The sequence below is a fragment of the Coturnix japonica genome, chromosome 4 (genome assembly GCF_054131305.1).
Source record: "Coturnix japonica strain WE chromosome 4, WE-NBRP24, whole genome shotgun sequence".
In the NCBI taxonomy this organism is placed as follows: domain Eukaryota; kingdom Metazoa; phylum Chordata; class Aves; order Galliformes; family Phasianidae; genus Coturnix; species Coturnix japonica.
Genome location: NC_140666.1, coordinates 12,238,423 through 12,259,180, shown reverse-complemented (window position 1 = coordinate 12,259,180; position 20,758 = coordinate 12,238,423). Strand labels below are relative to the sequence as shown.

General features: G+C 46.4%; 1 protein-coding gene across 1 annotated transcript in view; it reads left to right on the top strand.

The window, feature by feature from the left end:
- The window catches only part of GPC3 (glypican 3), a 110,817-nt gene that overhangs the window by 42,307 nt on the left and 47,752 nt on the right, over positions 1-20,758 (top strand). The window contains exons 3-4 of the mRNA XM_015860426.3: positions 3,145-3,839; positions 19,913-20,046. Of these exons, the coding sequence (XP_015715912.1) occupies positions 3,145-3,839; positions 19,913-20,046 (829 nt within the window). The remainder of the gene's footprint in view (positions 1-3,144; positions 3,840-19,912; positions 20,047-20,758) is intronic.

Here is a 20,758-nt window from a genome sequence, read left to right as displayed (position 1 = left end):
GGGGAAAAACTCTTGGGTTTTGTTTCCTTTCTGCTCGATATACTGCGAACCTTTTCCAAGTTTGTAAATAAATATTACCTGCTGTTTGAAAAATGACTCGCAGTTCGTCTCACCAGCAGTGCCTGTGGCAGCCAGGCCATTATTGCAAACAGTTGTTTCTCTCTTGGTGAGCTCCTTTGTGTGTCTTTCAGGAATACAGGCTGCTGCCATGAGGTATTAGAAGTATTTCCCTCTCCAGACCTCACTCACACATGGATGCCTATGGCTGCTTTCTCAGTTTCCCAGCAGTACCACAGCAATTGCCATGTCAGAAAACATCTTGGCGAGCTTACAAAAAAGCAAAAGTTGGGGGATTTTCTTGATGAACACTGGAATTTCCATCTGTGAATGCTGAAGTGTGTGTGGCATGGTTGGTTGTTTTTTTTTTTGTGGCTGAGCATTTATTTTAAACGTATGAGACTCTTGACCATCTGAAACCCTAGACCTGAAGTTAGGGACTTAACCTGATTGAATTAGGAATATATGAATTCACGTGCCACAGAATCCTGGTGGAGATGGCACCTGCCCATATGTGCCAATGTGATGGTGACACAACATCGTCCTTTCTTCTTGACCATTGCAATTCGCCCCCAGGTGCTTGAGGGCATCCCTGCTGAAACAATAATAAGAACTCACACTTTTCAGTTGTTGCTTGATAAATGCATCCTGGAGTAAAGGTTTCACTGTTTTATGCATCCTTTGTGAGCCCTGATAAACCACCCCTGCCAGAGCTCATCACCAGATGTACAGCACAGCTATGGAGGTTTGCAGCTGGGGGTGCCCTGCCTCATGTCCTGCACCATTTCACTCAGTTGAGTCCATTGCCTCCCACCCTGGGGCAGAACAGTGTGGTTGAGCTCTGTTGTGTGTGCATGGCTACAGTGATAGAGGCAGAAACATGTGAATCGTGTGCTGCTCTGAGTGCTGGAAGATGGGTGCAAGTCTGCCAGCGCGCCCCATCACTGCTGTCAGGATATTTGCTCTGCTTCAGCAAGAGCTGAGGGCTGGCTTCTTTAAATGGCTGGCTTTGAAAATATCCTTGAAATGAAAAAGAAAGAAGAAGAAATAAAAGCCTGAATTGTCCCCCAGCAATCTGGGCTGCAGGAGTGCCGTGCTATGAGTTTTTCCCAGTAGCAAAGCCCTGAGCACGGGGGCTGACCCACACACTTCCCTGCTTTGAAGCGCTCACAGCACGGCCCTGGGTTGTGCCCGGTGCCTGGGTTTTAGTGCTCTTGTAGCAAACACCAGAGGAGTTGAGGGTGAGATATTTTGGATCTGGGAGACTTTTTTGGGGGACCAAGTTGTATTATTTCTCACATCTATTAGCGAGGCAGCAGGAGGCTCCGTGTGCCTTTGTTGTGCCTGTTGCGCTCTCTAATGGGTATATGCAAAGGCTCTGAGGCGCACGAAATAGGCACTCTCAGGCAGCTTGATGAGAAAAACGATGTGTGTGTCATGACCCTTGAAGCAGTGGGACCGTGTGTGCGTGCTGCTCTGATGCACACTGCTCTTGGTTCCTTTCTGCAGCATCCCTCTCTGTAGGAGACTTGAATTGGAGCCTGGAATCTTTTTCTAATCAGCGAAGGGTCTCTCAGCTCTGATGCTAACTTGCAAAGCACAGAGGAGCAAGGAGAGGGAAGAGGGGATGACTTTTTCTAAGGGAACTCACAGAGAGGAGGTTAAAGTCGAGCCGTGAGCACAGCATGAGAATCCCAGCACTGTTAAAAACGCTGCCCCAGAAAGTGCTTTGTGCTCTTTGTTCAGGCAAAAGCTATTCTGGTGCTCTTGAGGATAAAGGAGAAAAAAAGTTTCATAATCCCTGTGTCCTATTTAAAGAAACTTTTTTTTTTTTTTTTTTTTGGCTTTAAAACTTTCTATAGCGGAGCAGCCAGAATCTGCATTCCTACTGCTGCTTTGGTTGGGTTGCTGGAACCAGGAGGGTGGAAATGTGGTCTGAATGGCAGTGTTTGGTCATTTCTGTTCCAATCGGTGCTCACAGCGTAGCTTTCTACACGCTGGTATGGGAGACAGTGGGGAACTGTGGTCCCTGTGTGCCTGGTGGAAGCAGTGTGGAGTCCTGGGGGTGTCCTGGTGGCCTTGGGGCTGTTGGGGACCCAGCACTGCCTGTGGCTGTGCTGATCCCGGGCCCCTACTTGGAGGAGTCAGACCACACACAGCTGCATCTCTGACTTAACAAAGAGAAAGAAAAAAATGAAACTTATGGCTTTAAAAATTAAACACGCCCTTTAATTATTGAACATGGATAATTTCCATGCAAATCGAGCCTGGGTGCATGTTTCCACAGTGACATGGCTGAGAGCAGCTGCACTGTGGGGTGTCAGCGACCTGTGGGCTTGGATGCTCAGCATTGCTATGGGCCACAGAGCTGCTGTGCCCAGGGTGGGTAAAATGTGGATTCAGGAGAGTTGAGGAGCTGCAGAGGGCTTTCAAGTGGCATGAGAACATGTGGTGCTACTGGCTGGGTCCAAATCTCCTTTGTGATTAAACTCCTACATGTTTTACTTTTCGTAATGGAACATCGGTGTTTACTCTTTCCTGATTTTGAATACTGTGTAGATTGTCAAACATTTATCTCTGTCTTAAATTGTCTGAAGATAGAATTCCTGTTAATTTCAAATCAATATGGTAGAGGGAGAGAGCGAGATTGCAGTCTAGCCCTTTTCTTGGATCAATATTTTCTTTGAAAACTGAAATGTTAACTAGATCCTTGTTTTTGCAGTTTTGAAATGCAGCTCATGCTTAAAGGATGTGGGCATTCCCCTGGAAATCGTAGGATCACAGAATCATTAAGGCTGGAAAAAGACCTCCAGGATCCCCAGGTCCAACCTCAACCATGCTCATCCCCACATCCCTCAGTGCCACATCCCCACAGTTCTGGAACACCTCCAGGGATGGTGACCCCAGCACTCCCTGTGCAGCTGTGCCACTGCAGCACCACTCTTTCTGAGAATGAATGTTTCCTAATATCCAAATGGCTGATGATGATTGCAGTGGGAGCAGTCTCTGCAGCAGCGATGGGACCTGAAGTTATCCTCCCTGTTTCCAAGCTCATTTTCTAATCACCTGTTTCATTTTGTTTTGCAGAAGCCTTTGAGATCGTAGTGCGGCACGCGAGGAACTTCACCAACAGCATGTTTAGGAACCACTACAAGAGCATGGGGCCCAGAGCTCTTAAGTTTGTTGGAGAACTTTTCACGGATGTCTCGCTGTACATATTGGGCTCTGACATCAGCGTTAATGACATGATAAATGAATTTTTTGATAGTTTATTTCCTTTGGTCTACTCCCACTTGATCAATCCTGGCTTCCCGGATCCCTCAGTGGAAATGACTGAATGCCTGCGGGCAGCCAGGAGAGACCTCAAGGCCTTTGGTAACTACCCGAAGATGATGATGACGCAGGTGTCCAAGTCGCTGCAGGCCACGCGGGTCTTTCTGCAGGCACTCAACCTGGGGATTGAGGTGATAAACACCACTGACCACCTGAAGCTCAGCAAGGAGTGCGGGCGGGCGCTGCTCAAGATGTGGTACTGCTCACACTGCCAGGGCCTGCTCCTGGCCAAGCCCTGCGCTGGGTACTGCAGTGCGGTGACGTATGGGTGCCTGGCAGGGGTTGGTGAGATTGACCGTCACTGGAGAGATTACATCAGCTCCTTGGAGGGGTTGACCAAGGGCATGCGTGGTGTCTATGACATGGAGCATGTCCTCCTGAACCTCTTCTCCCTGGTGCGGGATGCCATCATCTACGTGCAGAAGAACGGAGGAAAGATCTCAGCAACTGTGAGTTGGTTTTCTGTGCTCCTGCTTCCTGTGTACTGAAACCAAGCTACCCCTTTCCTACAACCAACAGTCCCCAAGGGCTCAGATTTCCGACTCCATTCTCCTTTCATCTCAGTTCTCTGTTTTAAAACTTTTCAGAGCACTTGAAACTGTTGTTTGAGGGGACTGGGCATCAGAATCACAGAATCAGTAAGGTTAGAATGGTCAGCTGTGGGGAAACTATTAGGTCAGGGCTTGAACTGGTGATTGAACACCTGGTGAAGTTGTGTGATTGGCCCAGGGAGCACAGGTGAACCATGTTTCTCATCTGTGCTTTCCACTGTACTCAAGGAGGTCTGGTTTTCCTCATTTGGGTAACTCGTTCTGGTCATGGGCTGTGTTTAATCCCAGGGCTGAGGTTATTTACTACTCATTAGGAGAGACCTGATGTTTTAAAAGCGCTCTGTGTGAATTTCTGAACCTCCTCTGAAACTGAGGCTTTCTTGTTTAGGAAATACTGCTGTTCTGATTGAACACCAAGGACAAAAGGAACATGGTAACGTAATGTTTATTTTGCAGAGGAGGCTTTCTTGAGACATAGCTGATTGATCTATGTAGGTAATGTGGAGCTGGGGATGGGGGCAAAGGTGTTATGCTTTGCTTAAAGCCAGTGATGATTAGAATCTATCATGTTTCCCTGTTAGCTGCTTGTTCCTGTCATTCTTGGCTCCTGTTTACAAAAGATCTGTGTTTATGTAGGTCATCATAGTACTTGCACTGTAAATAACTCTTATCTTTTTAGGGCTTTGGAAATGTATCGGATTATGGATTTCGAGCTCTGTGGCATTCAGCCAGCAGCTCTCTTTTCTGCTGTTTTCTGTGCCACATTTGCTTGGTGGTGGCCTGAGATGTGTCACCACATTATTTCACAACCCATAGATTTTTGTGGTGGCACTTTGGTGGTTTCAGAGGGACCAAATCTCTGGGGTGTTGCACTTGTGTGTGCACCAGAAGTCTGTGTTGTTGTGTGATCCTAGAGTGATTCCAGTGTTTCCTCTCTGGTACTTCTAGTGGCACAGTGTTAAGCATGCATTTTTGGACATGGCAGTCACTTACATTGCCAAACATTGAGACCTTGATCTGTTGGCTGAGGATGTGTTTGTGGGAGGATGAGTACACAGTGCACTGCTAAATTCACAGCAAGCAATGGCAGTAGAGGCAGTACATGTCCATCCTTTGCCAAATCAGTATATAAACTGTCTGACTTTATGATTTTAAAAAAAAAAAAGCAACAACACAAAGCCACTGAGCATTGTAAAACCATTCGTTGCTTTCATATTTGATTGATAGAGCAGTTTGAATTCATCAGTACCATCTATAGTTAGGTACTTAAATGTAGCTCCTCTTGATTATTTAATACTTGTGGTGATTCTGTCATCTCTTCTAGAGATGTTTCTGAGTTATAGCAGAGCAGAGGGGAAACTTCAAGGCGAGCAAACCAAGTGTCTAGCAATTGTCACTTAAAGAGAATGGTCACTGGGGTTTTTAAAGCCTGAAGTACTGCTGTGGCTCAGCTAAAACTCTTGTGTCAACCAGAGCCCAGAGTGACTTCTTAGAATTGAGCTATGAGCTGCTCAGAGAGGAATGGGGTAGTGATGGAGGAGCTGGCAGCTCTAACACATCTCAGCTGGGATCTGAGACATACATCTCTGCCCTTAAGTGATAGAATGCAATTTCTTGTAGCTGTGCTGGAATGAAAGTTTCTCTGTTAAACTTATTGGTACATATTGAGTTTCAAAGAATATACCTGGAAGCAAACAGTTGTATTTACTGTTATCCTGTAAATATGATTGGCTTTAGGCACCACTGTCATATCAAAGCCTAAAATGCCACAGGAATTTTCTTTGAAAACATGGGGCTTTGCTCTTGTGCTGGCTTGTTGTTTCAGCTCGCTTTATTTCTGACCTTGGCATGAAAGTTTCTGTAGGCAGAGTAGAACTCGCTGTATGTTATGAGCCATGAGGGCAGGTTATTTGTCACAAAATTCCTCTGTAATTATGGAAAACTTCCATGCCCATAGGAATGATAGCTTAAACTTAAGCATTGCCTCCCTTGTCTGTCTTTTGGTATAGCTCTTATGGCACCACTTCTTCCCAGTGTTTTGGGTCTGTGTTGAAAACATGCCTGGTGCTTCCCTGTCTTGTTGCTGCTTTAACCATGAATGTAATCACCATCAGCTTCCTACCACAAACAAAGACAATCCAACACAGCACAAATAAACTTCATGAAATATCTAACATCCACACCAGCATCAGAGACAGTAAGTCTGGGTGTCACACAGCTGACATCCTCTGGGGTCCTCTACCTGAAGCCAGCGTTGCAGTTTTATTTTGTAAGGTTGCAGAGTTGAGGTGAAGATTATTGACTCAGCACAGACAGACAGTTGTCTGCGTCAATATTTTTCCCCAGTGCTTTTTCTCCTTCCTGTAACTCAATGGGGTTTTGGACCCATCATAGCAGAGTGAGCAAGAGGCAGCTTGTATCCTGGTGAGACCCCTGTGGAAATAGGTTGGTGGCTGGGGGTGAGACTTCAGCCATCTCCTACACCCTGAGTTGGTGTAAGTCATCAGAGAGAAGGATTTGGATTTCAGCTTTGCCATCTGCATTACACTGTACGTCTGGGAGATTTACCTGCTGGTATAATTGAGGTTGGGTGTGAACATAGTAATGTTTGTAGCACAACTGAATCTAGGAATGGGAGCAGGTTGCAAAGGAACGTGAGATCTTTCTGGATAGTTCTATGAGCTCACAGCAAATCATGTAAAACACCAGCAAACCTACCACTCAGAAATATATCAGATTGCATTTCTGGGTGGAAGTACAAATCCATGGGCTGATATTGCTGCTGAGTCTCTGCTGCTCCCCTCACAGTCAACACAGCTCTGTCAGAAGCACCTGCCCATGCACAGGAGTGAAGTTCAAGGGTATGTAAGTAAGGGAGCTTTTGGCAGGGATGGAAATGCCCTGTCTCCATACCCAGTTATTCAGTTCCCATTGGGGTGGGTATGGTGTGTGCTTTTGCTAGAGGCAACTGACTGGAGGCTGCAATGGTGAGGTGGCAGCAGGGAGCCCTGCGATGTTTTCCTATCTTCTAATGGATTTCTTTCTGTGCTGGGGCTGGGAAGAGGCTTCAGAGGAAAGCTTTGAAATGACAGTGTGGTTTGCAGAGTTATTCCCTTTGAGATGCTGAGATGGGTTTCTTTGTACTTTTAATGCAGCACAGCTATGGGATGGGCAGCTGGGTGCGCTGCCTCTGCATTTTCAGTTTCGTTATCAGAAAAGTTTAATCCTCTGGCTGCTCTCCTAATGCTGGTGGCCAGCTCCCTTTTTTTGCTTAAAGCTAAATACAATGAGGTGTGGATTTCAGTAAGCCCAGGGCTGCTCAGCTATCCCAAGGTGCATTCATTGCATGCTTTTGTTACCCATCTTGTGATATGCAGTATGATGTGCCTGATGAGGGGCCAAGCAGGTGTTTGTTCTGCTGCAGGGTGGAAATGAACCTGGTCATCAAGGACTGTATCAGCAAAAAGATCCTTTGAAAATTCCCTGGGTGTATTATGCTGAGGAGATTCAGATAGTGGTGATTTTCTGATAGCTGGGGGAGCGTATGGCAACGCACTGACCTGATTTGGATCTATGCATCCCCATGTTGCTGGTGGCTTGACTGGTGCTAAATGAGTAATGACAAGAATTATGAGTCTGTATCTTGCTCGTGGGAGTGACTTTGGCGTGGGTGCTCTTGGCCACCACTTGTCCTTTGGCAGGAGTGAAGCTCAGAGGTTATTCTCAACCCATTGAAAACTGTATGCCTTGCCTGCCCTAGGGAAGAAGCTCATTACAGCTATGCTATTAATTAACTTGCTGCTAACAAAGCTTTGCCTCTAGAGGATGCAGTGTACCTCACGTTGGTCAGCCTCGCCTATGTTCTCATGGGCACAGCAGTGTGCTGCTGTACCTCCTGCCCATGCTGAGGGCAAAGTGAGGCTCTGGGGGAGTTTATCACCTAATTGGGTCTGTCTGTGGTGGATGCAGCACGGAGCTGTGCAGAGCCGCTAGGTGGATGCAGCACACATGGTCATAGTGGAGTAGGAGGAGATGCCATTAGATGTCAACGTGGCTTTTATTTAAAGTAGCGGTTGATTTTGCTTCTATTTGTAAGCTTTTCTATTTTTTTTCCCTTTTTTATTGCTTTTTCCTCTGTTCTTTTAACTGGATGTGTTGTAGCCTCTGGCATGCTGTGGCATTTCAGTGGAATTTGCAGTGAAGCTTTTTTTAATTAAAAGTAGTAGGTGGCTGCTGGCAGTGCCCCCACCCTCCCCTTCCCCCCTGTGCAGCATGGGGAGCATCCTTTGACAATGTGCTTGATGCCAAACCCAACTTCACACCGAAGCTCACACGAATCTTTTCATGGACTTCAGACAGAGGCAGATCACACAGCTGGTGGCAACTTTATGGTCTGTGCTGTGAAAAGAGCTTTCTAAGGCTGCTGCATTTTATGGGAGGGGATAGCATAGGGCACCCACTGAGCCCGGCTTGACTTCATTTTAGATGCTGTGTTGGGCATGGCATGAACACGATGCATGTGGTGGGATACCCTGCATCTTTTCTCAGCTTAAGTCAGAAGCGCACAGATTTGTGCAGGTTAATTAACAGCTCTGTGTACCTGTGTGTGCATACTGGGACTTGGCCTGCTTCTTGTTTGAGTGGAGGGGATGCTTTGTTGCTGTGCAACTGGTTTTTCCCCAAATGTTTAGATGTCTATTTAGTTCTGCCATGCCCTGACATCAGTGCTAAGAGCTGGCAGAGGAAAACTGTCCTAACTGTTGGAAGTGGTGGTATGCAGCTGTGCAGTATTACCCTGCTTTCTTCACTGCACGGAGCCCTGTTTCTCACTCCTCTTTCCTGGTTTTGGGATGTTAGAAAGGAGAGAGCTGGTGCTCATGGCATCCAAGCCAGAGTCTATTGTGGGGGGAGGGGGGTGTTGAGTATCTCTGCTGCTTGAGTTCTGGGCTTTAGGCTTTGAAGTTTCAAGCTCTCATTTTACAATAAATGTTAATAGTCAAGGACATAATGCAAGGTCTTGAAATAATTGGATTTGAGGTGGGGAAAAAATGAGTTTCAGGCTGAACTGAAGATCACGGTGTCAGAAAAACCCCTCTGGGTGTCTTGAGGCTTCTGCCACCTGTGAGAAGCACTGGCTGTGGGAACTGCCTCCTCCCCATGGTCCGGAGCACTGGAAGTGAGGTCCCAGCTTGAGTGTTACACTGAACCTCCTCATCGTCCCTTCTCAGTCAAGCCAGTTTTGTGCTTTGAACTCTTTCTGGGATCCTCATTTAGTTTACCGGAAGGATGCTTGTGCTGGAGCATGGCAAAATGCACTGGCCCTCAGGAATTTGCTTCTACAGCATGACTTGCATCGCTTTGTATTTAGCTCTGTCAGTAACGTCCATATGGACGACAAAACAGTGCCCTCTATGCTAAATGGGGAATTAGGGAGCTGCCTTTGTCGAAGGTGATTGGATGTCTTTGTTTCAACAGAGAGGGAATACCCAAGGATCACCCCCATGGGCACAACCCACTCACTTCTCATCCAGAATTTCTGCAAAGTGTATTCTGTTCCATTTCCATTACAGAGGCTGTATACTTACTCAGCCTCCCAGTGTCAGGCTCGTGCTCACAAATACCCATCCAGGTATGCTTTTGTGCTAAAACTCTCTTCTGGCCTCATGATCCATGACTGCAGCTTCCACCAGGAACTCCATCTGAGGTCATTCCTGGGACATCCTTCATGCTGACTGCTCTGAGTTTACTTCCAGTGACAGTAACTCCTGTGAGTGCTGCTGCCTTATGACTGTAACCAACTCCCCCATTAGCATTAGCAATGCTGATGAATGTACCAAGAACAAAACAAAAACTTAAGAGTGGTCCTCTGCAGAGCAGAAATAGTGCCCAGAGCCACCCATGCACAGCAGCAGCATTTTGTTTTGCAATGCAGAAAATGAGGTTCTGGGTTGCAATGAGTACTCTGCTTCATTTTGAATTCTCTGCCAGTGTGCAGTATGTGCTCAGAGCGGTGTGTTGTATCATTTTTACATCTTATTATAAAGTAGCTTTGAGGTACTGGGCACGGAAGATACCATCTACCAATATGTTTAACTGGAAGAAAATTGCAAAGAGATGAGGCCAATATTTCAGCTGTCCACTGCTGTCCAAGCTGTCCTGTTGGCCTCTTTGCATTGCTGCAGAGCAAGCCAGAGCCCTTCTCCATCTCTTCCTGTTGGGTTCCCCCATTAATAAGTCCCTGAGGGTGCAGGTCCTGCTCTCAGATGTATGCATGAGGGTGAAGCTTGCTGCTAACTGCATTATTCTGTGAAAGGTTCATTTGAGTGAGAGGCTGCAGAAAGCTGCCTGCAGCCACTGTGGCAGAGTTATTTCTGTTTGAAGAGGAGAAAAAAGAAAAATCCAACCAGCAGCTGGTGAATGTAGCGATTCTTTATGCAGGTATATCTTTCCAACCTAATCAATTTTCACACCTAATTCTCTTTCTCTGTGGTAGAGACGATGCTCTTAGGCACTGACTTGAGAGGGATGAAGTGAGTGAGCCTAGTGGTTTCTGATGATAATTTGGGGACGACTAAGTTACTTCTCTCTGAAACTTATTAAGTCTTGGATAGCACATATTGATCTGTGTCATGGTACAAATCAACCTCATGCAACTGCCCTCCAGAGCATCAGAAAGCAGCTACTTCTTCTGCTGTTTCAGTGGTCTGCACTGGCTGTTTCCATCATCATTCCTCTGTGTGAACAGCCCAGGAAGCAGGGAGCTGCCTGAGGGTGGTGGGGACTGAGGGCTGTGACACTGGGGTGGCTCTGACTATCAGCAGTTGCAAAATGGTGCCAGGAGCTCGGAACAGATGGGACCAAAAGGTTTGGCATGGCAAGAACTGCTCTGAATTAAAGAATCATGCATGTTGGAAAAGACTTCTAGCATCTCCAAGTCCAACCCCAGCCCACCCCACCTTGCCCATAGGCACATCCCTCAGTGCCATGTCTCCATGGTTCTGGAGCACCTCTGGGGACAGTGATCCCACCATGTCCTGCACAGCTGTGCCACTGCAGCACCACTCTTTCTCATAAGACATTTTTCTTGCTATCCCATGTGAGCCCATTGCTCGTTGTATGTCACTGCTTAAAAACCAGAAAGTGCATCCCCTTCTACTGGGAGTCTGTTGCAGAGTTTGTATCTCTGAGTTGTGAAAGCTTGCAAAATGAGTAAAAAGTGAAGATGACATGCAGAAGTGCAGTGAAATTATTTGATCTGTTCCAATCCAGTGCTTTTTTCCCCCTTGTTTTGGAATCATTGGATATGAATTGATTGGAATTTGCTTCTGGTGATTGAATTGTAGCCACTGGTTTGTCAACATTAGTAAAAAGGTGTTGTGATAAGAATCAGATTCATCCCACTTGTCTGCAAACAGCCTATTGTGGAATGAGCCACTTTAATATATTAATCAGACATATAAGGCAGCATTGTAACAAGGTTAAAAGTGCACACCGATTTCCATTATAAAGATATTCTCAATCAAGCAGAACCTAATCTACTGCTGTAAGTCACTCTGTAATTCAATTGTACTAACCACAGTGCATGTAAGAGCAAGATGTGTTACAACAAAGTCTAAGAAAAAGCCCTGAAGATATTTTCTATAGAGATGTTTATAATGATTTACATTTTCAATAAGCCTGATTTGTCTTCAGGAAGAGTGTAATTCCTTTATCACGGGTAAAAATCTAATAGGAGTCTTTTTACCTTGTCTGCCATGTTTTGGGTAAATTATCTTGTGCTGACCTTTAATTGGATTAGACAGAACTTGCTGTCAGGAAAGGGGAAAAGGAAAAAAAAAAAGGAAAAATTAATGTGGATCCAGTAGCTTCAAAACTAAGAAATCAAAAGATGAATAACAAGCTCTTGGTGAGGGATGAAAGAACACAGGGCCTTCCTGAGCACTTCATTGGCCTTGGATGGATTAATGTTACCGCAACACATCCCTGCTGTGCTGAGTGATTTTTACCACTTTCTGCCATTAACAATTACTGCATTTCTGTTGCAGGCTTTGCCCCAGGAGGCTGCACTGTGGCTGTGGGCACAGCCTTGTGCACCCCTGGGCTGGGAGGTGCTCCTGGGGAGGCTCCTATGCCCCCATAGCACATCCTGGTGGTGCTCTGAGCTCAGGTGAAAATCCAGTGCTTGTTATTACTTAGCAGGAGATGCTGAGCAGCTTAAAAACCTCTGGTGAGCTTTGGTGCCTCCAGCCTGGTTGCTTTAGCTGAAGGAGGTATTGAGAACGGGAGAGGTGGCTGCTGGGGTCCTTCCTATGGGAGAGTTACAGGCAATGGGGTTATGGCCCCCTGTTAGGGACGGCTGGGGGGCACTGGGTGGTTTGGGGTTGGAAGGGTTTTCTGCACAGCTCCATTGCCCCTTCACAGAGTGGTGTTTCGTAGCAAAAAGTGCTCCCAGAACCTTTTGGGATTTGGTGCAAGAGTTCATTGAAGTACAGATCTGAGAAGCTGCATATACCTGTGAACACAAACCCTCGTGGATTATGGAATGGCTGTTCTTTGTTACCTGCTTTGATATCACCAGTTTAAGCAGTGTTAGCAGTAAGCCTGGCATGCTCTGTTTTATATAAATATTATACTTGCTATTGGATTCCTGATAGAAAGAGAACTAATTAAGGAGATGGGATATCATCAGTAGATTTTTCTTCCCTGAGATTTTATGAGCAGTAATTTGAAAAGAGCCATATTAAAGTCATTGAGAAACAAGTTAATGCTGCGTTTCCGAGAATATTACCCTTCTACCCAAAGATTATATTCAAGAACAAACAGTGTACAGTAGCTAATTGCTAGCTGACACATTATAATGGCTTTATACTTCCCAAATTGAATCAGTCTGGTTAAAGAAAAAATGTCATGCAGTAACTTTTTAATTATTCAACAATGTATTTCTCAAAGAATAATTGAATTGCTGCTCGAGGCTGTAGGGAGCAAGTTGGACCAGTGGATATTGACCACATTTGCAACCCAGCTGACACTGCTGCTCTTAAATAACCTCTGCCAGGCTGTCTCCAGGTTGCTGCCTTATGTTCCAGGCTGATGGCAGATATCTGTTTTTCCTCTGCAAATTAAGCTTCTAGGAATTAATTTCTCTGATTGTTCCTTTCTGTAGTGCTGCAGGCAAAAAAACCAAACAAAATAAAGCCCCCAGAACCCAGTGCAATATTAAAATCCACAGAAATCTGCAAAGGAAACCTATTAACAGAGTGAAGGAAAACAGCAAATGCACCTTCCATGTCTTGAGCCTTCATCTTGCAGGAAGTGTGGAGATGTGGCACTGAGGGATGTGGTTATGGGCACGGTAGGATGGGCTGGGTTGGACACGGCGATCTTAGATCTGCCTTTTCCACCCTTAATGATTCTGTCTGTGCCCTGTGCTGTTTCTCACCAGTGTTGGTGGCCATGCAACAGGCAGAGATGCAGAAAGGAACTTGGGGATGTTCTTGGTGGAAACTGGACATCCCTCAAACCACTTCCTTGTTTTGCCTCTCAGCCTGTTGAGTTGGAGAAAGTAACCCTCTCTGCAACAGGAGGGCCTTGCTGGGTCATGCAGCAGAAGTGGAATGAGCGTAATAGTGTGCACAGTGAGTTTTGCTCCTCAGCATGACTTTGTCCTGACTTACTCCTCTGTGTTGTTTTTTTTTTGTTGTTGTTGTGTTTTCTCTTTGCTGTGTTCTCATCATTCAGTCAGTTCTGCTCCTCTTTCCAGGAATAAAACTGAGGCTTGGTTGTCTAAAAAACATCATATTGCATGGATCTGACTTAACATAACGGGTATGTTAATGTGCAATGGGGCCCTGTTCCAGGAAATGTCTCCACTTGGGAAAACTGCATCAGTGTGTGCTGCAAATGAAGCCAATGTGTTTTGTGCTTGACTGGTTCCTACTGTTAGCTGTGCTGGGACTCCGGTGCGTGCCCTGTGGTCTGCTGCCCAGGTCTGCCCAGAAGAAACAAATACTCTGTTTTGTGTTAAACGTGGAATGAACAAAGCACTGGAGGGAAACGCTGACTTCAAAAGTTGTGCTTTAATTGCATGTCATAGATTATAAATGCAGAAGGAACAACTGTGATCATTTAGTCCAACTTCCTCTCTACCTATAAATAACAATAAACAGCCTTTTGCTTAAACACAAAGCAGCTTTTTCTGGTGGATTAAATGCTGCGTACTGGCGGTGCTAGAAAGGAGGAACATCTTGTTTGCGTTATTTTATGCACATTTGAAAGGCTCTGCTCCAACAGAGGTCATGGCTCCTTTGAGCAAAAGGGCATCGGTGCAGCAGAGGAGCTGGGTCAGTGCGGGTGGGAGCTGGGTGAGTTGTGCTGGTTTATGTATGTTGGGTGCTGCTGGGAATGGGGTGCCATGCTGCAATGGGAATGCCTTGGCAGCCCACTGTTTGAGCCTGGGTGCAGGTGGGTCCTCCCAAACACCCACCCTCCAGCTGCAGCACTGAGTCTCTGCAAAGCATCTTGTGGCACTCTGCTCCGACTGGAGGATGCTGTGAAAACTGAATTGTGTGGCACTGTTTCCTTCTTACCAATCCATACTCAATGCCTCTGAGGTCCACTGGGCTTTAGTGGTGACAGCCCCCTGGTAATGCACTGCAGGGGTCCCCCAGCGCTGCCTGCCCTGGTGTGACAGGCACTGTTATTCTAAGCATTAGTGTTTGTGTGCATCTTACACGTTATAGTGCTGCATTATTTAAAGGGAATGCATTATTGAACAGTGCTCTGCTCAGCGTGGAGGGCAGGTCGCTCCCTGCCACCCCTGCTGCTCCGGCTGCTTGGTCAGAAGGCTGTTTTATGTAATCCCTGCAAAGTGATGTCTGAATCATGGGTCGTAATGCAACAGGGTTGATTAACAGCAGCGCTCTATTAATGGGGAATGTTAGAGAAATGTATGCAGAAGACATCTATGTTGTCACACTGCATTCCTGCTCAAGCGTGTGAAACCACAGTGGTCATTACTTACTTCATAACGATGTACTTCTGAAAATGAAGGGCTGTAGATTCACTGTTATGCCCATAATCATATCTTTTGCTGTGAGAAGAGTGAAGGAGTGGGGAATTCTCTTTCACATCCTCCTGACAAGATGTATATAACAATTACAGGCATAGAATAAGGACGTTCGTCCGAGCTAAATGTTTATTCACTTCTGTTTAATCAGAATGGGTTTGAGAGTGGGCCACAGCCCGTGGAAGCAGTGCAATCACTCCAGCACTGTGGCAGATTTAAATCAGTAGTAAAAGCCCTGGGGAAATTAACAAGACAAAACATTAACCACAGACTAAACATTAACATATATTAGCATTTTTATTACACCTGTAGAAATGGCAAACGGGCTTGGTTACTACTATTAAAAAGTTTATGTTCTATCCCACATCATCGCAATGTATATTTTGTTTTAAGCCCTTTAGAATTTAATTAAGCTGATTTCTGTTGCAGCGCTTGAGTAATAGACTTCAGGTTCACTTTTATGGTGACTTTGAAGATAAAGAACGCCTTCATCCCCTGTTTATTGTGCTAATGATACGTGTGTGACATTTAGCAGAGTGGGCTGTGAAAAAGCCACAAGGAGAGGGGAGGCAGCACCGGGGCATGGAGCTGCTGTTCTCAGAGTGAGTGGCTCAAGTAGGATCCTGCGTGGGATGATGCTCAGGGCTTTGTGGGTTCTCCAAAGGCAGTGTGTATTCTTGAGGTCTTTGATGGTCTGTTCTGAGCAAAGCTGCCTACTGTGGCAGATCGCTCTTTCCGAGGCTGTGTTCAAATCACTTACAGTAGTTAATCGCTTCTCAGTTTAATGTGCGGTGTCTCCCGAAGGGAACTCAGAAATAGGTATAAAATGACATATGTGAACTGCAGAGAGTGGAGAAGATTGCAGGAGGAAGTCTTTAAAAATGAGGCCATCCCCTTCAGGGAGAGGGGAAAAAAAAGTTGTCTCTTCCTGGAGAATGAATCTGTAAGCAGAAGAGTTCACAGAGAAGACAAATGGAAACTTAAAGTTTAAGCAGAGGTCAAATACAAGAAGCTGTCCTTTGGAGCAGAGCTTGTGGGCTGGATGGGAAGCTCCTGCAGCAGGTACCCAACTTATCTGGTGCACTCTCATCTTCCAAGTGAGAAATGATAAGCTTTTTTTTTTTTTTTTTTTTTTTTTTTTTTAAATATTTCCAGAAAGCTTCTAGGAAATTACCTTCAGAATGCTCCCACCTCCAAGAGGTGGTGCTCAGATTGGTGTGGAGCATCACATGTGTGCTGCTTCCCAGCTGTGGGTGCCCAAGGCTGGGTTGCATGGGGTCTTGGGCAGCCTGAGCTGGTGGGGGGTACGCAGGGCTTCAAGTTCCAGCCCAAGGCATTCTGTGATTCCTATGTGTCTATTGCAAGTCCTCTGGCACCTTTAAATTAATGGAGGAGTGCTGAGATAGGCGGATGGTGCTCCATTAGGGTTTTCCCTGTGCTCCTCTCAGATCAATGCTCCTTCCCAGGCAGAGCCATTACCCAGCCCCTGGGAAATGAGAGACAGCTGCCTACTGCCCCTGGGGACATCCCTAGGCTGGGCTGCCCTGAGGCTGTGGGGCAGATTTAGGGGTGTGTGGTGGTCAATGGGAGGTGGTGTCATGTTGCATTGTGTTTGCTTGGAAAATGCTAATGAAATCAAGGCATTAGCAAGTTTATTAACAAGATGGTGCAGGGAAACCTAGTTTAGGCTGTTGAAATAGTGGTAGTGTTGGACACTTGTGAAAGTTTGGGGTGCTGGGAAGATGTTGTGTTGTGTGCCTTGGCAGCCATTTTTAATTCTCATAAAAACTAACCAAAAAGCCCAACCCATTTTGCCTAAAAATCACTCTGCCATTTTATTATTCATTTCCTGTAGTGCAATGCTTCAAGCTGAAGCCTATTCTGGGACATGAAATAAGACCACAACGTTCTCACACTGAATATGTTTCTGATAAGGACTTGTGTGTGTTTGTGATACCTCTGACAACAATCAAGCCACAGATCCATTGGCTTCATTATATGGGTGTGCTTTGCATTCTGTGTTTGTCCCTTTGTCCCATCTCAGATTGTCATTTTCTGGCCTCTGAAATTTCAAGCTTGCGATAGAATAGTAATAATGATCAAGAAGAGCTTGGGGAACATAGTCCATGTGTTTTATTTGCAGTAGGGATGCAAAGAAGGGAAAGAATGGAAACAGACTTGCTGAGATGTTGTCCCAGGACCACTGGTGGCCCAGCAGGCTGCAGCAGATGGCTCGTGAACGCCTTTCCCCCCTCCAACGCGCACACGATCCTGCCCCTGCAAATGAGCAGGCAATCTGTTACTTCTACATCTCTCACTTTGCTTAATGTTCAAATCCCAGCTGGATTTTTGACTGAAAAGTGACAATCATTTGGCTGCGACTTTGCAAGATGAGCTACGCATTGGTGTGGTATTTTACTGAGAAGGTCAATTGCTCCTTGAATAAATAAGTAAGTAAGAACTTGCAGCACATGCTGGCCAAACTTTGCAACTTCATGCTTGCCAAGATTACATCTGCTGCCCTGTTTTGGGGCTGTGTTTGTGGGAGGGCTGCAATTTGGGGCTCTATCCCTTGCACTCTCCTGCAAAGCTGCAGTGCTGCCCAGGCTCAGCTCAGAGGCTCAGCCCAAATTGCAGTAGGGTTGCGTGGCCCCATCCACCCGGGTGCTTTGCTTTTTGAAGTGGTGCCTCAGATGGTGCCATTGTTCCTGCTGTCACTTGGGCCCTCCTCTCCCATTCAACGTGCTTCAGCATCCTTGGGGAAAAAAAAGCCTTGATCCTGGCCTTGCTCTTCTCTCAGAGTTCAATGGGCTTTGCCAGCTGAAAGGCCACTTTCAAAGAGGGAAGGGGGGCTTTTCAGAGCTGGGGGGAAATCAAAGGGAATCATCACAAATGGCTGCTTAAAATAACCGACCTTTTCCAGCATCTCTCCTCTGCTTTGCATTCCTATGTGGAATGTGGGTGCGATGGTGGAGCCTTTGTTGCTGCTCATTTTGTGCCCTCTGTCTCTCAGTGTCTGCATGCCCTGTCTTTCCCCTTTGGGGTTTGGAGCAGATCCCATCTCTGACTCCTCCACTGTCTCAGAGGGCACCTTTTGGGATGAGATGCACAGCACCCCATACATCCTCATAGAATTGTTGGAAGGGACCCTTAAAGGCCATCTGGTCCAACTTCCCTGCACTGAGCAGGGATGCCCATGGTTTCATCAGCGCTTTAAAGCTCATCCACCCTGACCTTGGGCACCTACCACCTCTTTGGGCAACCTGTGCCAGTGCCTCACCACTCTTATTGGAAAAACTTCTTCCTTTTTTGGGTATAAATCTCCCATCGTTTAGTTTGAAACCATTTCTCCATGTCCAATTGCAACAGACAGGAACTGCAGTGCCAGGCTTCCTGTGTGGCTTCACTTTTAGTTTGCACCCTATGGCATTCTGAGCAAGGAAATGGCCACTCTTGATAACAAAACAGGTGACACTTCTAATTTATTTGCCCACCCAAATGCAGGGTGTAATAGAATGGAATTAATCTCCTCTTGCACATCAGATGCTCTTAGCTTTGGGCAGTGGGTGTGCTTTCAATCTGTGTGCTTCTCAGGGCTGTTCAGCCGGCTGCCTTGCTGTGATGCGGAGCTCAATGAGATGCTGCTGGGATTGTATTGTATGTGGTTCCAAGCCTGGAGGTGGGATGAGGCTTAAAGAAAGTGGAATCAGTGTTGGCTGTGGAGTCTTTGTGGTCCTTGAGCCTTCCCTAAGCGTGCAGAAGTCCTGCAGAAATATTAATGGGTTGGATGGGTTGATAGCCATACTGGACAATCTTAGTAGTCTTTTCCAATCTCAGTGATTCTGATTCTAAGCAGTGTAGAAGGCATTCCCTAGCATTGGGTTGGCTTGGTGGTGCCATGGCGGGGTAGCTGTCCATTGTCAGCATCCTGCAGAAGAAGATGGGCACAGACCCGCCTGCAGTGGTATTGCAGCAACAGTGCCAAGAAGCTGGCAGGGAGTCACGGGGCAGAGGCCATGTGGGAGAACTTTAATAAGGTCTTTTGGATTCCTGCCACTGCAGCCACTTACCGAATCATCATCTGTATGCTAATGACCTAATTTGTGTCATTAACAGAGACCTGTTAATCAAGACCTCCCATGGCATGACTCAGCTGGAGCCGCAATGCTTGCTGTATTTTAGGCCGTGATTTTCTTTCAATTAGCAATGATACGTATGATGCTCATCCCTGGGTACCAGCAGCATGAGCTCTGCAGATGTGGAGCTGCTTTGAGCTGCAGAATGGAGGGCTCAGGATTTGCCTTTTGAAGGGAGGTGTTTCCTAAGAGCCTGGCTGGAGAGGTGGAGCGTGGTACCCTGAGGTGCTGTGAGTTTGGGGAAGGATGCACCTTGAGCATCATCCTGCCAGCATGAGCTTAACCCAACAGAAGGGTGCTCATTCAGGAGTTGAACTGCATCCTTATGACAACAGTTTGTTTTTGGGCACTGGGATGTGCTTGGGAGGGAGTCCATCATGTATCACTTTGGTCTACAGACTGGGTGTGTGCATCCTTGTTGGGATGGTGCCTTCACCTTCCAGGGCAAGATGTGTGACATCTTTAAAAAGTCTCATAGTCAGACTCAAGTGGGTCTCTGCTCACAGGGAGATCAAGTGCATTGGTGTGTTTCACCTCATTTATTTTTATTTTTTTTTTTGTTCCTTGGAGTGGGACATTGTAAGTGAAGTTAGAATTAACATAGAGTCCTAAATTCATTGTGAGAGTGATTTGAGGAACTCAGAGGTTGCTGGAGGTAGGCGGTGGCATACAGAGTTCCTAACCCTCCAGGCAGCAGTGTGCATTTGTTGTCTTTCTTCAGTACTTATGGCCCTGAAATTCCCTCAGGCTGTGGTGTTTATGTGTTCCAGGTCAGCCGGCTCTGCGGTCACGCTCAGCAGAGGCAGTATCGATCCACTAATTACCCCGAAGACCTCTTCATTGACAAAAAAGTCCTGAAGGTGACTCACATAGAGCAGGAAGAGACGCTGTTGAGCAGGAGGAGGTGAGTGCACAAAATGCCATTTCTGGGTTTCCTGAGCATCGCTGTTGTGCCAAATACACCCCCAGGTATAGCTGTAGGTAGAAATGGTGGCAGTCAACTAAAACATTGCATGAAGCAACGTGCAGGCCAGTGGCCTTATTTCACTTCTGTGCAGTCTTTCACAGTAGTTCAGAAATATGTACAGCCTTCCACTGCGTATTACAAAGTGAAGCAGGTGCTGTGCCTTTACTGTTGTTGTAAATACAATAAAAATCTGTGCGGAAAAGGGCAAATTCAGCCCTTCTTGTACCCTGGGGATGGACCAGCTCAGAGCAACAGAGCCACATTCCTGGTGTGGTTCCCATGAGATAGCAGCAGGACTTGCATTCCTCCCTTGTCTTGACATGTTGGATATGCTGTTTGAGGACTGAGCAGCTTAATGAGAGCTGCTGCAACAAATCACATGAGCTCTTACCTGCAGACGTGGAGGAGTTTCTCCTGTCTTCTCCTTTCCCTGCTCAGAGCTCTAGGTGCCAGGAAGGCTTTCTTCTTTCTTTTCTCCCTGATGCAGGATGTGTGGAGCTGGGCATGATGTGAATTAGCTTAGGGCTGGTGGGACAGCAGACCATGTCTTGTGCTTTGTATAACGGGCTGGCCTTCTCACAGTGCAATATGTGACTGCAGGAGGTGGTTGCCCAAAGATGTGTGCAGGGAGGTTGGTCCTGAGCTCCCA